Here is a 14,097-nt window from a genome sequence, read left to right as displayed (position 1 = left end):
GATGATAAATAGAGGAGAGGAAATGTAAATCAAAAATAATCTTTTCTTCTCCTAAAAAAGTAACATTTAATAGGTCCAAAATATCTCATGTTGGAATTTCTTAAAAGAAAAAAGTAGCATACAGACATACTTGTCCAAGTGTACATGTAAATTTCTACAAGGATGCAGTATGGCATGTGATATAAAAACAAAAGGAATAGAATTAAAATGATAAACAGTGGAGAAATATAAAACAAATTAACTACACAGGGGATAGTATTTAGCCATTGAAAATAAGTCAAACTTGTATAATGGAAATGAAATAATATCCATAACATATGCTGAATTACTAATATGCAGGTGCATATATGTGTATTTGTATATATAGGCATATATACAGATATAGACATTAACATAAATTATATAGATACAGAAACGGTTACCTCTTAGATGTAAAGGGGAGTTTGAACACCAGTATTCAATGTATAGAAGTATGTATTTCATTTAAAATGTAATATATTTTAACAGTTAAGTACCAAGAACCAAACAGATAGATTACAATAAAAATTCACAGTAATGAGTTATTACGCTTTGAAATTCTAATAACATATCCAAAGGAAATAATTATAAAAAGAGGGGGTATTCTATACAATGATTTTTTATGCTTATTTATTTATTGTGGGAGAGAGAGCAGCATGAACAGGGGAGGGACAGAGAGAGAGTGGAAGTGAGAAAACCCCAAGCAGGCTCCACACCCTCAGCACAGAGCCTGATGCGGTGCTCAAACTCATGAACCGTGAGACCATGAGCTGAGCTGAAATCAAGAGTCAGGGACACTTAACCAAATGAGCCACCTGGGGCCCCCACAATGTTTCTCACAGCATTTTCTGGATTCGTGAACAGAAGCCAACTTGATGTCTAAAAATTTGGGAATGTTTAACATAGGTGTGTTTGTATTATTCAGTGAAATATTAAAAATGAAAAATGTTTAATAATGTAAGTTTAACAATCTGTGACAATAGAAATAAATCTAATGTAACATTTAACACTCCATGTTAAAAGGAGAATACAAAACTGTTTATTCTGAATGATCATAGTATTGTATGTTTTGGTTTTTGTTTGTTTGTTTTTAAAATAGGCTCCATGCTCAAATGGAACTCACAACCCTGAGACCAAGAATCACATGCTTGGAGCACCTGGATGGCTTGGCTGGTTCAGCGTTTGACTTTGGCTCAGGTCATGATCTCATAGTTCCTAAGTTTGAGCCTCACATCAGGCTCACGCTGATGGCCTGGAGCCTGCTTTGGATTTTTGTCTCCCTCTCTCTGACCCTCCCCTCTTCACACTCTGTCTCTCTCTCTCTTTCTCCCTCAAAAATAAATAAACATTAAAAAAAGTTTTTAATATTAAAAAAAAAGTCATCCAGGTGCCCCATGAATGATAATATTATTAAAAAAAAAAGAAAAGAAAGAAAGAAAGAAAAAATTTGTATTTAGGAAATGCACCAAAATGTTAACAGTGGTTATCTGTGGGTGTTGAGCTATAAATACTTTTTGTGTACGTTCTCTCATTTTCTATAGTAAATATGAAAAAGATTTAATAAATGTGAACATCACAAGAAAGATTATTTTCTAAAGAAAATGGAGTGGAAAAAGTCTTAAAAGTAATAATTGAGGGGCGCCTGGGTGGCTCAGTTGGTTCAGCGTCTGACTTCAGATCAGGTCATGATCTCACAGTTTGTGAGTTCGAGCCCCACGTCGGGCTCTGTGCTGACAGCTCAGAGTCTGGAGCCTGCTTTGGATTCTGTGTCTCCCTACTCTCTGCCCCTCCCCTACTTGTTCTCTGTGTCTCTCAAAAATAAATAAATGTTTAAAAAAAAAGTAATAATGGAGGAGTAATATTATCTTTGACTAATGAAAATATGAAAGGCTTCTTTCCTTTTATTTGAACTTTTGTTCATTTTTGCATTTTTCCCCTCATTGTATGCATTATTTTCATACTGAAAAATACATGACAATCTTTTATAAATTCTCTTGCAAATATTCCCATGGCTTAAGGTGATAATTTTCAGAAGGACATGAAGCTGCAGCCTTCCCTTTTCCAGCCTTTTGATAAATGAGAAAATATTTATTTAAAATTCAGGATCAATAGGACAATATAGAATAGAACAGGACAGTAGAAGACAGAATAGGAGGCAAGAGAACAGGGCAGGGCAGAACCGGACAGAACAGGAAAGGGGAAGTTACGATGAGTAACATTACAGCTGGCAAGGGAAAGGGAGGTTCCAGGTAATGAACAGAAGAACTACTGGGATCACGGGATGGTTCTTTAACACTAGTACAACTTAAGTGGGGCTCAATATTAAACAGCTCCCAAACTGAAGGACAACTAATCCATTCAAATTGTAACAAAACGTAGGATCCTTCTATATCCTTGTTAATATGGTTTTTAGTGAGATGAAGATGAAAGTGGAGGTGAGATCACACGTGGCGCAATTCTAAAAATGGACATTCAGTTGTGTTTACTGGTTTGCAGTGAGAAATCTAAAGGTTATTGGATGACTAAAGGGATGAAAGCAGCGAATATTTTAAGTATGATTTAATTTCTGTATTCCCATGGCTTTTTTCTTCTGTGTTGCCGATAATATTAACCATTTAAACAAAAAAACACCCATATAAACAGTTACGGTAAAAGAAACAATGATAACACATACAGCGTCAGACTTAGAAGTAGAGGAAATGAATTAATATAGGAGAGAACATGAAAAAGAGAGATGGATAGGAGTGGGATGAATTATAGAAAAGATAAACAGGGCACTTGGGTGGCTCAGTCGGTTAAGCACCCAACTCTTGATTTCGGCTCAGGTCATGATCTCACGGTTAGTGAGTTCAACCCCCTCATCACTCTTCACTGCAGAGCCTGCTTGGGATTCTCTCTCTCCCTCTCTCTCTGATCCTTCCCTGCTCACCCTCGCTCTTGCTCTCTCTCAAAATAAACTTAAAAGGAAAGGAAAACATACTGCCATTTGCAAAAACCTCTCTTTAATTCAGAAGGTATACATTGTATGAAACTAGGAGTTAATTTCTCTTCATTGCTGGAAATTTTTAGTCATTAGCAGCCATTTATAAATAGATTTCAACGTCAAAACAGTCTTAACTTCAAAATGTAGCCTGAAAGAAATGATTCTAACATTTTACTACAACTTCCCAGAAGGAGAAGTCATACTCTTTTTTTTTTTTTAAGTTTATTTATTTTTGAGAGAGAAAGAGAAAGACAGAGAGAGAACCAGAAATGGGGACAGAGGATCTCAAGCAGGCTCCACACTGACAGCAGACAACCTGATGTGAGGCTCGGACTCACAAACCATGAGATCATGACCTGACCCAAAGACAGACACTTAATTGACTGAGCCACCCAGGAGCTCCAGAAGTCATGCTTTTTGAAGGCCTCATACTCAGTTCTTCCTCATCCTACTCAATCCTCTCCTCAAAACAAAACAATACCCTACAAGGGATATTAGGGTAAACTATGTAAAACTGCAAATTTTGTAAGACAGAACATTTCAATACTGGAATTTTTATGTAGTTCAATTTAATGCTATAATTCTCAATTTAAAATTGAGGAAACATAAGTCCTTGAAGATTTCAATAAATTACTTAAAAATACGTTTCTTAAAAGGCAAAGTCATGATTTCAACTATGGTCAGTTTGTCCACAAAATCATGTTCTTTTCATTACATTTTATTGTTTCCATTGATACTTCAGAATCTTCACAGGTATTACTATATTTGAAATTTAAACTAATAGCACTCCATGCTTAGGTAATAGCAGACACTTGGTTTTAACAAGAGTTAGAACACATGTCATATAAGACTTTAACAAATTAAATTTCATCTATCTAAAATCTGTGGGCTGAACAAAATATAATCTTCTTTTTGAAGAACCACATATTCAAGGGGCACCTGGGTGACTCAGTCAGTTGAGCATCCGACTCAGGTCATGTTCTCATAGTTCATGAGTTCAAGCCCCTCAATGTGCTGTCTCTGCTGACAGCTCAGAGACTGGAGCTTGCTTCAGATTCTGTGTCTCCCTCTCTCTCTTCCCCTCCCCTGCTCATGCTGTCTCTCTCTCAAAATAAATAAGTAAATAAATAAACATTTTTAAAAAATGAATGACATGTTCAAGCTTTAAAACCAGTACAAGTCTAAGACTAATTTTCTTCAGGCAAAACAAAATTCAGTAAATTTCATAGATCCATTGTAATTGTAAGCTCTTCTAAGATGTTCACTTGACTCATTCCTCCCCTCTTACATTTTATAAAATGTGCAAGATCAAAATGAATTCAGTGATGGGTTCTACAAAGGCCAGGCCAAGCCCCAGCGCCACAGAAAAATTCCATGGGAGGTAACAGATGGAATACAGACAATGCCCAACAGCAAAGGCCAGTTCTCAAGTGGAAGAACATTCGTACTGAAGCTCCGCATTCTTGTGGCTTAAGATGAGTCATTTCTTTTTCCAACTGGAATCCATTAATATAGACCACTGATGACACTTACTTAGTTTTCCCTTTAGACATGCTGAGCTATGAGGAGAAAACAGAAAGAAAAAGTATTCCTCACCTTTGTTTGCATGACTCAAAGCACTTTACAAACGTGCTTTCCAGCCTATGCTTTTCAGACTGAGAGAATCAACAAAGCTCAAAGGCCCAAAGTAACTTCTCAAAAGCAATTTGGCCAAGGGAAATCAGAGAGAGGTAAAAGCACTCTTTTCACCCTGTTTCAGCATATTCTCAAGAAATGGTTTCTTCTTCCCTTGTTCCATAATTTTCTCTTGGGCCACCCATACCAGCCTGGAAACCAATATTCTCATCCGAGGTAAAGTGACAGCAAGTTACTCAGGTAAGATGTTAATTAGAAGGCACCTAAGAGAGAGCATTTGGGGCATGGGGGCGGAAGTCAGCAAAGAGAATCAAAAGTATAGCATGGGGAAAAAAGAAACTTGTTTGGATCACTACCACTTCATATCCTTCCAATGCACATGAGCTTTCGTAGATCACGTGAAATGAAATTACTTGTACTTTGAAATCAGCTATCTGATAATCCTATCATAGGAAAAAGAAATATAATCAGAAAGGCATTCACCATAAATCATTTCTTAGATTTATCTTAGTGTTGACGTACTTAACTTTTTTTTAAAATTTCAGATTATAAAATGCTTTCACTTTGTGTCTATCACTCATCTCTTCTTGCCGTAAACTATTTAAGACCTCTGATATCCTTGGTATGTGTATGGAGACCTTTAACAATTTCCAAGTTCACGAAAACCATTAAAGCATGTAATTTAAAGCAAGTTCCCCAGAGAACTTGTGTTTACTTCATTTATCCACAGATAGGCATCATTGTCATATTCAAGTTTCCAATTCCTAAAATTATAAACATTCTATTGATCATGCAAAGTCCATCTTCTACTTAATCTACTTTTTCACTAGTCCTACCACCAAAACACACAAGAAACTCCTTCTCACAAGGCCTTTTACCACAATGCTTGGTTACAGTCACATCACAAAGTTCCATTAAATTAGTGGACACTGGGGCGCCTGGTGGCTCAGTCAATTAAGCCTCCAACTCCTGATTTCAGCTCTGGTTATGGTCTTAGGATTCATGAGATCAAGCCCCGCAACGCGCTCTGGGCTGGCAGTACACAGCCTACTTGGGATTCTCTCTCTCCCACTCTCTCTGCTCCTCTCCCACTCACTCTCTCTCTCAAAGATAAATAAATGAACATTAAAATAATAAGTTCTGGAACCAGGATGTTTGGGTTGAAGTCTCACCTCTGTGACTCAGTAGCAAGTCATAAAACTGCACTAATTCAGTCTCTCAGCTGAAAAATTAAACATACTTACTCCTTAGGTTACCTCAGTGGCTCAGTCAGTTAAGAGTCCGACTCCTGATTTTGGCTCAAGTCATGATCTCAGGGTTTGTTAGGGAGTTTGAGCACCATGTCGGGTTCTGCATTGGCAGTGCAGAGTCTACTTGGGATTCTCTCTCTCTCAATCTCTCTGCCCCTCCCCTGCTCATGCTCTCTTGTTCTCTCTCTCAAAATAAATAGACATTAAAATATATATATATCCACAGTATGGATGGAAAGATTAAATAAATTAGTCCATACAAAACTTTTAGACTAAAGCCTGGTATCTAGACAGTCCTCAATGAATGTAATCTGCTATTCATGTTATTAATATTGTCAGTAACAAAATGAAGAAAGTAGATTTGAGAATCTCTGAAATTAATTCCACCTTCCAATTCTATACTGTTTTGGATGGTTTTGATAAAAGAAAATTATACAGTGGGCATTCAGATGTATATAATAAGGAAGTTAAGTGTTACTGAAAATCTGATGAATATCATGAAAACAAAAATAACTGAAATAAAAATAAGTCTCATAATACCTTAATAATTTGTCTGAGACAAATCTAAAACAACTATAATGCTGAAAACAATGTTATCTTGAGGGTAAATCAATAATTTTTCTTGAGTTCTTAAACTGCTAACCATCTAAATATCATTCCACGTAAGATGGAAAGCTAGTGGTCTATAGAGTGTGGTGTTTAATTTGTGCATATGTATTGTCAATGTAACAGACTGAATATTAGACCGAGAGGATCAATGGACTAGAAAAGTGACCAAGCCACCCATTCAGTGGGTGATGATGACCAATCACTTTAACCTCATTTTTCCCATTGAGAATATGAGGAAGTAATTTAAGTAAGGATTCCAAAGCTTACTTTCAATTCTAAAATTCTACAAGGTCTCTATCTATCATAAACAGTTTAAGAATATAATGATTGCATCAATGTAATGTAAGTCATTTCACCTGTCAATAAACAGGAAGTAAATTATTTCAAATAACAGAATGTTAAGAATAGAAACAAACAAACAAACAAACAAAAAACCCATTCAGTTAATATCCCCTGGATTGAAACCACAATGCATACCTGGGAAAATCTAAGTAGTAACTTTTATATTTTGTGCAATAAATGGAAAGAATTATCGATCAAGCCTTTTCTGAAACTAGATAGATGGTATGTATTTCTTCTCAACAGAATTAAAGCTACCTTGCCCAGCTATAAAACCAATAGCAACTTAAAATCCTAGGTCCATTTGTACAGAGACTCTAATCTTTGACCTTAACAAATTCATATGACATCAGATTTCTGTCTCAGAAAATTGTTAATTATGATATAATTTCTAGGACTTTTGAGAAGATAATGATTGACCAAAGAAAGATTATCACTGTGAGACTAGAAAAAGTCTCAATGTTCACAGCTCTCTTCCAATTAACAAAGGTGTCTGAACCAAAGTTTAAAAAAAGAGGGGCTCCGTGGTAACTCAGTCGGTTATGCATCCAACTCTTGATTTTGGCTGGGGTCACGACTTCACTGTTCCTGAGATCGAACCCCACTTCAAGCTCTGCACTGAGAGCAGGGAGCTTGTTTGGGATTTTCTGTCTCCCTCTCTCTCTCCCTCTCTCTCTCTGCCCCTCCTCCGCTTGTGCTCGGCCCCTCTCTATCTCAAAATAAATAAATAAACATTGAAAAAAGTTTTAAAAAAAGAGAAAAAGATCTTCATGACCACGTACAGATCTAAAATAATTAACTGTGAAGGGTGCCTGCCTGGCTCAATCAACAGAAAATACAACTCTTGATCTCAGGGTTGTAAGTTCGAGCTCCAGACTGGGTGTAGAGACTACTCAGAAATAAAATAATAATTGTGAGACAAAGCAACAAAATTAAACTTCTCATTAAGGCACCATGAGAATAACTGGGATGAAATTAAACAGTCCATAAACAAATGTTAGTTTGGGAGGAAAAGGATATAAAACGAAGACACCCTGAATCTGGTACCATTAAAACACATTCTCTTCTCAAATTAACATGTTATTATCAATTAAATTATATCTGTTAATTATTAAAATGTCAGAAATACAACTCAGAAATAGGTGAACTTGCGTATGAAGGCTTCTATGGATAGTATTTTGAGTTAAACTGTTCCAACATTTCAAAAAATCTAGGAAACTAAATTTCTTAGTTGGCCAGAACACATTAAGACTTTCTAGTAAAGTGCAAGTAATCACATTTTCCATTCCTTGAAAATACATAAATCAAAACTAGATGTGATCTTAAAAAATCAAAGTATTCCTTTATTTGAAAGGTGTTATGGGAAGGTAGAGGAGGTTATTGTTTGGTTGTGTGTGTGTGTGTGTATGTGTGTGTGTTGTTTGTTTTGCTTCCCTTAAAAGACTTTCTTTTTTTCTTCTTAGCTTAATTTTAAGATTCTAAAACTCTCAGCATGTCATAATTAAACATCTCCTAGGAAGTACACAGTCTGATTAGCACATTAACTCAGGCATAAACCAGCCGTGACCATGCTGCCTCCCAGGTCAGGGTCAGACCAGTCTGAGAAAGAACAGTCATGATGAAAACTCCTTAGGACATATTAACCTCAACGTTATTTTATCTCCCATCAGTTAAGATCTTCTTTTTTCTATCAATTCTTATGCAATTGTTTTCATTGTTAATTCTGGTCTGAACAATCCTCTAGCCTCTTAAAAAGTGGGTACACTGGTTCTGATAATTAAATGATTTTACCTTCATTCTCAAAGGTTACCAGCACCAAAAATCTCAGATATTTATGGAGAAGTCAGAGATGTGTTTATAGTCACACACCAATAACTAGACCCCACAACTTCCCATCCAGGATCAACTCCTGTTTTGGAAACAGGGAGCAAGAAAACCACCCACATCCTGATGTCTTTTTATTGGGCTGGTTGGTGACCAGCTGTTTGCTGTAAAAAAAAAAAAAAAAGAAAAGGGCAAATGACCATGAAAGTAGGAATATCTTCCCCCTCAGTCCGCAGTCCTACATTCACACTGTCCAAAATGGAAGCCACTGGCTGCCGGAGGTTACTGAGCATCTGAAATGTATGTAGGCCTGCCCACTAAGAAGCTGAGTTTTTAGGTTTATTAATTTTTTTAATTTAAACTTAAAGCTGAGGGGAGCCTGGATGACTCAGTAAGTTAAGCATCCAGCTCTTGACTTTGGCTCAGGTTATGATCTCATGGTTTGTAGTTTGAGCCCCGCATTGGCCTCTGAGCTGACAGCGTGGAGCCTGCATGGGATTCTCTCTCTCTGCTCCTCCCTCACCCATGCTGTGCTCTCTCTCTCTCTCAAAATAAATAAATAAACTTTAAAAATTAATTAATTAATTAAAAGCTGATACTCCTTTATGTTATTAGAAAATGTTTAAATATGTTTGGAACAACTTGGGTATGTGAATTCGCTTTTTTATTTGTAGAATTTTATGAAATCTAAACACAGGTCAAGTATTTCTGAGGAAATTTTGGTGACTGAGTTTTGACATGCACAAGTGTAAAATACATACTATATTTCAAAGAATAAGCAATAGCATAGAATAATATCTCATTAAAATTGTTTAAACTATTGACATGTTGAATACTTCAATCTATTACAATATTTTAGATATGTTATTTTAAATAAAAGACATTATTAAATTTAATGCCACTGGCTTTTTACTTTTCTAATGAGCTACAGAAAAATTTTAACTGCCTATGACTCATACACATTTCTATTGGGCAGCAGTGATGATGAGTAATAGTAACCAGGAGCATAAATATCAGAGATGGATCAGTGAAGTGATTTAGAAAATCTGTGTAGCATGAGGAAAAAGCAAAAAAGGCCAGGCAGGACTGCATTCAAATCCTAGCTCTGACACTGAACAAGTCACCAGCTTCCTCGGCCTTTATTTTCCTATGTGTAAAATGGGAAGAATAGTTTCCTAGCTTAAACAAAATATTTGTAAAGTGCCTGCTATATCATAGGAATAAATAAACAGTTGAATAAGTAGTTGTTTTTTAGTAGAAAGCAGAGATTTCAACCTACTAAGAATTAACTACTTCTCAACATCTATGCTTTCTTACAAATGGGCTATATTCTGTGGACCCTTCTATCCCCTAATACTAGTGCAGCTTTATTGTTTCCTTAATTTTAAAGATGAATAATAGCAACCTTTATACTCAACGTTATTATCAAAATATTCAACAATTGGAGGTACTTTTTCCATTTATGTCTTCTAGGGGTAGCAAATTCATTTCCAGGAATACCATCATGATTTTCATGAACCTAAGATTCACCTTAAAGAGATTTATAATGTCAGAATACTTATCATGTCCTTTTCAGGCTTTCTAAAATTCAGCCATGAGACCTTGCTCTCAGGAGTGTTTGGTAGGCTCAAGATGCTCTATCTAAGACGTTAATAATAATGAAGTATAGTTATTAAACATGTAAAACATGGGAGCCAGGAATATTTATTTTATAATTATTAATATCCCATTGCTATAATCTATTTTCTTTGCAATGTGAAAAATGCCTTCAAATTCTTATACTATGAAGTAATACCATAATAATCAAAGGATCAGGAAAGATAAGCCTAGGACAAATAAAATTAAATCCTCCATCATAAAGCAAATAGTTAAATTACAGAGTTCCTTTTTCACTAAAAAGTAAAGTGATATAGACTGAAAATATTTCAAAATGATTTAGATAAATTAATGTCTAGAAAATTCATATAGGTGATTACTGAAAAGTGCCAAGTTTGGAAGTCATCTTTCATCTTTCAGTAGGATGCCAAGGAGAAAAACCACTCCTTCCCATGGTGACTTTTCATACAATGTTGACTCCTGACAGGATGGTTTAAGGGTCAGCTCACTATGATACGATCATTCTTATGTTTCTATAAAACTAATTTATGGGGCACCTGGGTGGCTCAGTCATTTAAATTCTGACTTTGGCCCAGGTCATGATCTCATGGTTCATGGGTTTGAGCCCTGAGTTGGGCTCTGTGCTGACAGCTCAGAGCCTGGAGCCTCCTTTGGATTCTGTATCTCCCTCTCTCTCTGCCCCTCCCCCCCAAGAATAAATAAACATTAAAAAAAATTTTAGGGGCACCTGGGTGGCTCAGTTCGTTAAGCATCCGACTTCAGTCAGGTCATGACCTCTCGGTTCTATGGTTCAAGCCCCACATCAGGCTCTGCTCACAGCTCAGAGCCTGGAGCCCACTTTAGATTCTGTANTAATTTATAATTACCTTTCTCTTCTTTAATCTGTTTCCTGTATTTTCCACTCATAGTTTTCCATTTAGTCCTTTTATCATTTTTTTTTTCTTTATCCATCTGATAAATATTCATTGAGCCCTCCCTATGTGCCAGCTTGTCTGCAAGCCTCACCACTGTACCTCACTAGCCTGCAATACCATTCAAACAAAGGCACTAAAGATGGAGGTAGAGAGAGGTAAAACATACATAATTTTTTTTTCATTACTTGGGTCGTGTGTGTGTGTATGTGTATACTCTTCATCATATCTGACTTATCAACAAAAATAAACTTGAGGTTTTCACACAGCATCCAAGTGCATAAAGATTAACTCAATGGTTTCCAACATAATTTGTAATTAAATTATTACTTTGGCTTTTACAAATGTCATACAGTGAGATCCAAAACTCAGCTGTGGCTTCCAAGTTGTCTTTTCTTAGATTTTATTTTAATACAAATATCTCCTGATGAAAACATACTATTTTTGATGGCAAAATTCACCATCATAACTCTTTATAGAGTCTTCTCCAAGTTATTCGAAACCTCGTTACGTTATAGGCCAGATATCCCCTACTGAAAAATCTCGTGTTCACTAATTCACACCTAAGGGGAACTTTCCAGGGAAAAAAAATTAAAATGTCAGCAGACCCTCATAGGTCTATTAAATAAAATTTTTCTTAAGTTGTTTATTCAACTATAAGTATTTTACTGTTCAATTTTCCAATAGACTATAAGTAACTTGAGGACTGGGGCAAGGTCTCACTTTCTACATGCCCATTTGAAAAGTGCAGATTTCATGACAGTTTGCTAGATGGTTAATGGAAGGTCGGTTGGATGAAAAATGAAAGATAAGTTCAGATTTAAGAGTTACCAATGAAATGAGTTTAATCTTTGAGACTATTATTCTTAACCCATTAGTTAAAAACAGAGGTGTGGAGTGATTACGATGTGTGGGTTAGGTTCACTATAACATGTTATCACACTGGGAGGGGATGTTGATAATGGGGTGGGGGCTATGCATGTGTGGGGGTACGGGACATATGGGAAATCTCCACTCTCAGTTTTACTGTGAACCTTAAACAGCTCTAAAAAAAATAGGTGTTAAACTTTAAAAACATCCTTTGTGTGACCAATAGATAATGAAAAATAGTACTTTGTTATAAAAATATCAGCTAATTAATTCGGCCACAATTTATTGCAGCCTTAGCACGTAACAAGCACACTACTCTCAGGGCTGTGGTTTAAGGATAAATAAGATCTGTAAATGTAAAGTAGGAATTGGAAGGTTGGTTCTGCCAAATTCATGTGAACTAATCGTAATTTTAAATAATCATTAAACTATGGAAAAGAAAACAATGGATCTCCTACTCACAATGTGTTCTCTGGCCCAATGAAAAGGAATGACAAAATCTACTTTTTCAGACATCCTAAAATTTTTCAATACATTTTATACTTTTTGCTTGTTGCTTCAAAAATGCTATCTCCTAATACAGAGTAAGAAGTCCTCAGTGCCTCTGTCTTTTGCTAAGGAGTCAAGGAGAAAGGGAATGGAAAGAATGAGAATAGAAATGTCATAGAATAGAGAAAAGAAAAACATCAACATGAGATAAATCAGAGCGAAGTTCTGCACAAAATCATTCTCATATAAGACCAGAACCCCTGAACATAATCAACCAGAAACCTAGAGTAAGACGCTGAGAAATGCCCAGAAATGAAAAACTGCACTGGACACATACTTTGTGAGAACTGGCAGTAAAAGGAAACAGTGCAGAAACCCTCTGGATAAGCTCATGGGCAGGCTTAAGTCTTGATTAGTGAAAACTACAAGCCTGTCATTGGCTGGCCCTGATGGTGAAGCAGATCCTTCAAGGCACTTGGTAGCGGGCAAGATGTAGCAACTTCTCTCAAGTACTCCTAGCCTGGTCTGGCAGGTTCATTCCTTTGACTTTAGCACATATGATCTTTTGCTTCTTAAAAGAGTCAATCATTCTAACATAGACGAATGTAAATAATACATCAGGAAAACCTGACCGCTTTAGAGAATGACAAACCTTTCTGAAGTGAACAACCAGTGTTTCTTTAATAAAAGGGAGAACTGACCAAGCCTCATAGCAATGTCTTCCCACCTTAAAAACATTCTACCAGGTAACCCAAGTCTCACTTACCCCTAACATCTGGTGGAGGTAGTGGTACTCTGGCCCTTGGTTATAGAGCAGGAAGGTTTTCCAGAAAAGCAAAACGTTCAGGGAGAGCCAGATAAACTAAATTATACAAAGAGAGAGAAAAAACAAAAATTAAAAATAAACATTACCTGATAAGTGGAAACCTCACATGCAATCGTTGGACAGAAAACTTTCAATGGAAGCTGGATTAGTAATTGCAGAAAGCATTCTCAATTAACCAGCAAGCTGAAGACCACTCAGAGGAAAACAAATCTGACCTCACTCAGTCCCTGCACCTGAGATTAAGCATTTTGGGTTGCAAACAGGTCTCCTAAATCACCTGCAGATATCCCCTACAGTAAAAAAATGAGACTAAGAAATTACTGACATCACCCAGTCCCAAGCATTGCATGTTATTAAAATGCAACACCAAACAGAAACAATCTGCGAAAGGAGCAAAGAGGGGAAGAAGTTTAAAGGGTTAAGAAAAAGCTGTGTTCACTAAAAGTGATCTCTTCTCCCTTCCTCCACGTCTGCTCTCCCAACAGTGTGCAGGAAAGTTCTCAGGCGCTTGGAATAGAGGTGTGGGGAGGGTGTCGCTATTATTTCCAGGTATTAACAGCAGAAAGTTGTGTTAGTTGAAAATGTTGGAATTAGAGGCAAAAACTTCTTCCAGCTTCCCACCCGCGCACGCTCAGAGAATGAATCAAAGCTTCTGCACGAGAGACAAAACGCAGGGAGAGAGCCTTGCCCGCCATCCTACCAGGCAGAGGTGTTTAACCCCTTTCT

General features: G+C 36.5%; 1 protein-coding gene across 5 annotated transcripts in view; it reads right to left on the bottom strand.

Annotated features, from left to right (window-relative positions):
• Positions 1-14,097, bottom strand: part of NOX4 (NADPH oxidase 4) — a 304,523-nt gene that overhangs the window by 145,120 nt on the left and 145,306 nt on the right. For 2 of the 5 annotated variants that reach the window (XM_077763042.1, XM_077763043.1), the window contains exon 2: positions 13,312-13,407. The exons of 1 other annotated variant lie outside the window; for it this stretch is intronic. In XM_077763042.1, coding sequence (XP_077619168.1) covers positions 13,312-13,320 — 9 coding nt within the window. In that variant the 5' untranslated portion in view covers positions 13,321-13,407. Of the gene's footprint in view, positions 1-13,311; positions 13,408-13,992; positions 14,015-14,071; positions 14,090-14,097 lie in introns of those variants that run through there. 2 more of the 5 variants (XM_077763046.1, XM_077763045.1) reach the window with 2 other exon arrangements.

This window comes from Crocuta crocuta, unplaced genomic scaffold (assembly GCF_008692635.1).
Source record: "Crocuta crocuta isolate KB4526 unplaced genomic scaffold, BGI_CrCroc_1.0 scaffold614, whole genome shotgun sequence".
Classification (NCBI taxonomy): Eukaryota; Metazoa; Chordata; class Mammalia; order Carnivora; family Hyaenidae; genus Crocuta; species Crocuta crocuta.
The sequence above is the reverse complement of the archived record's forward strand: the minus strand, read 5'-3'. Positions and strand labels throughout refer to the sequence as shown.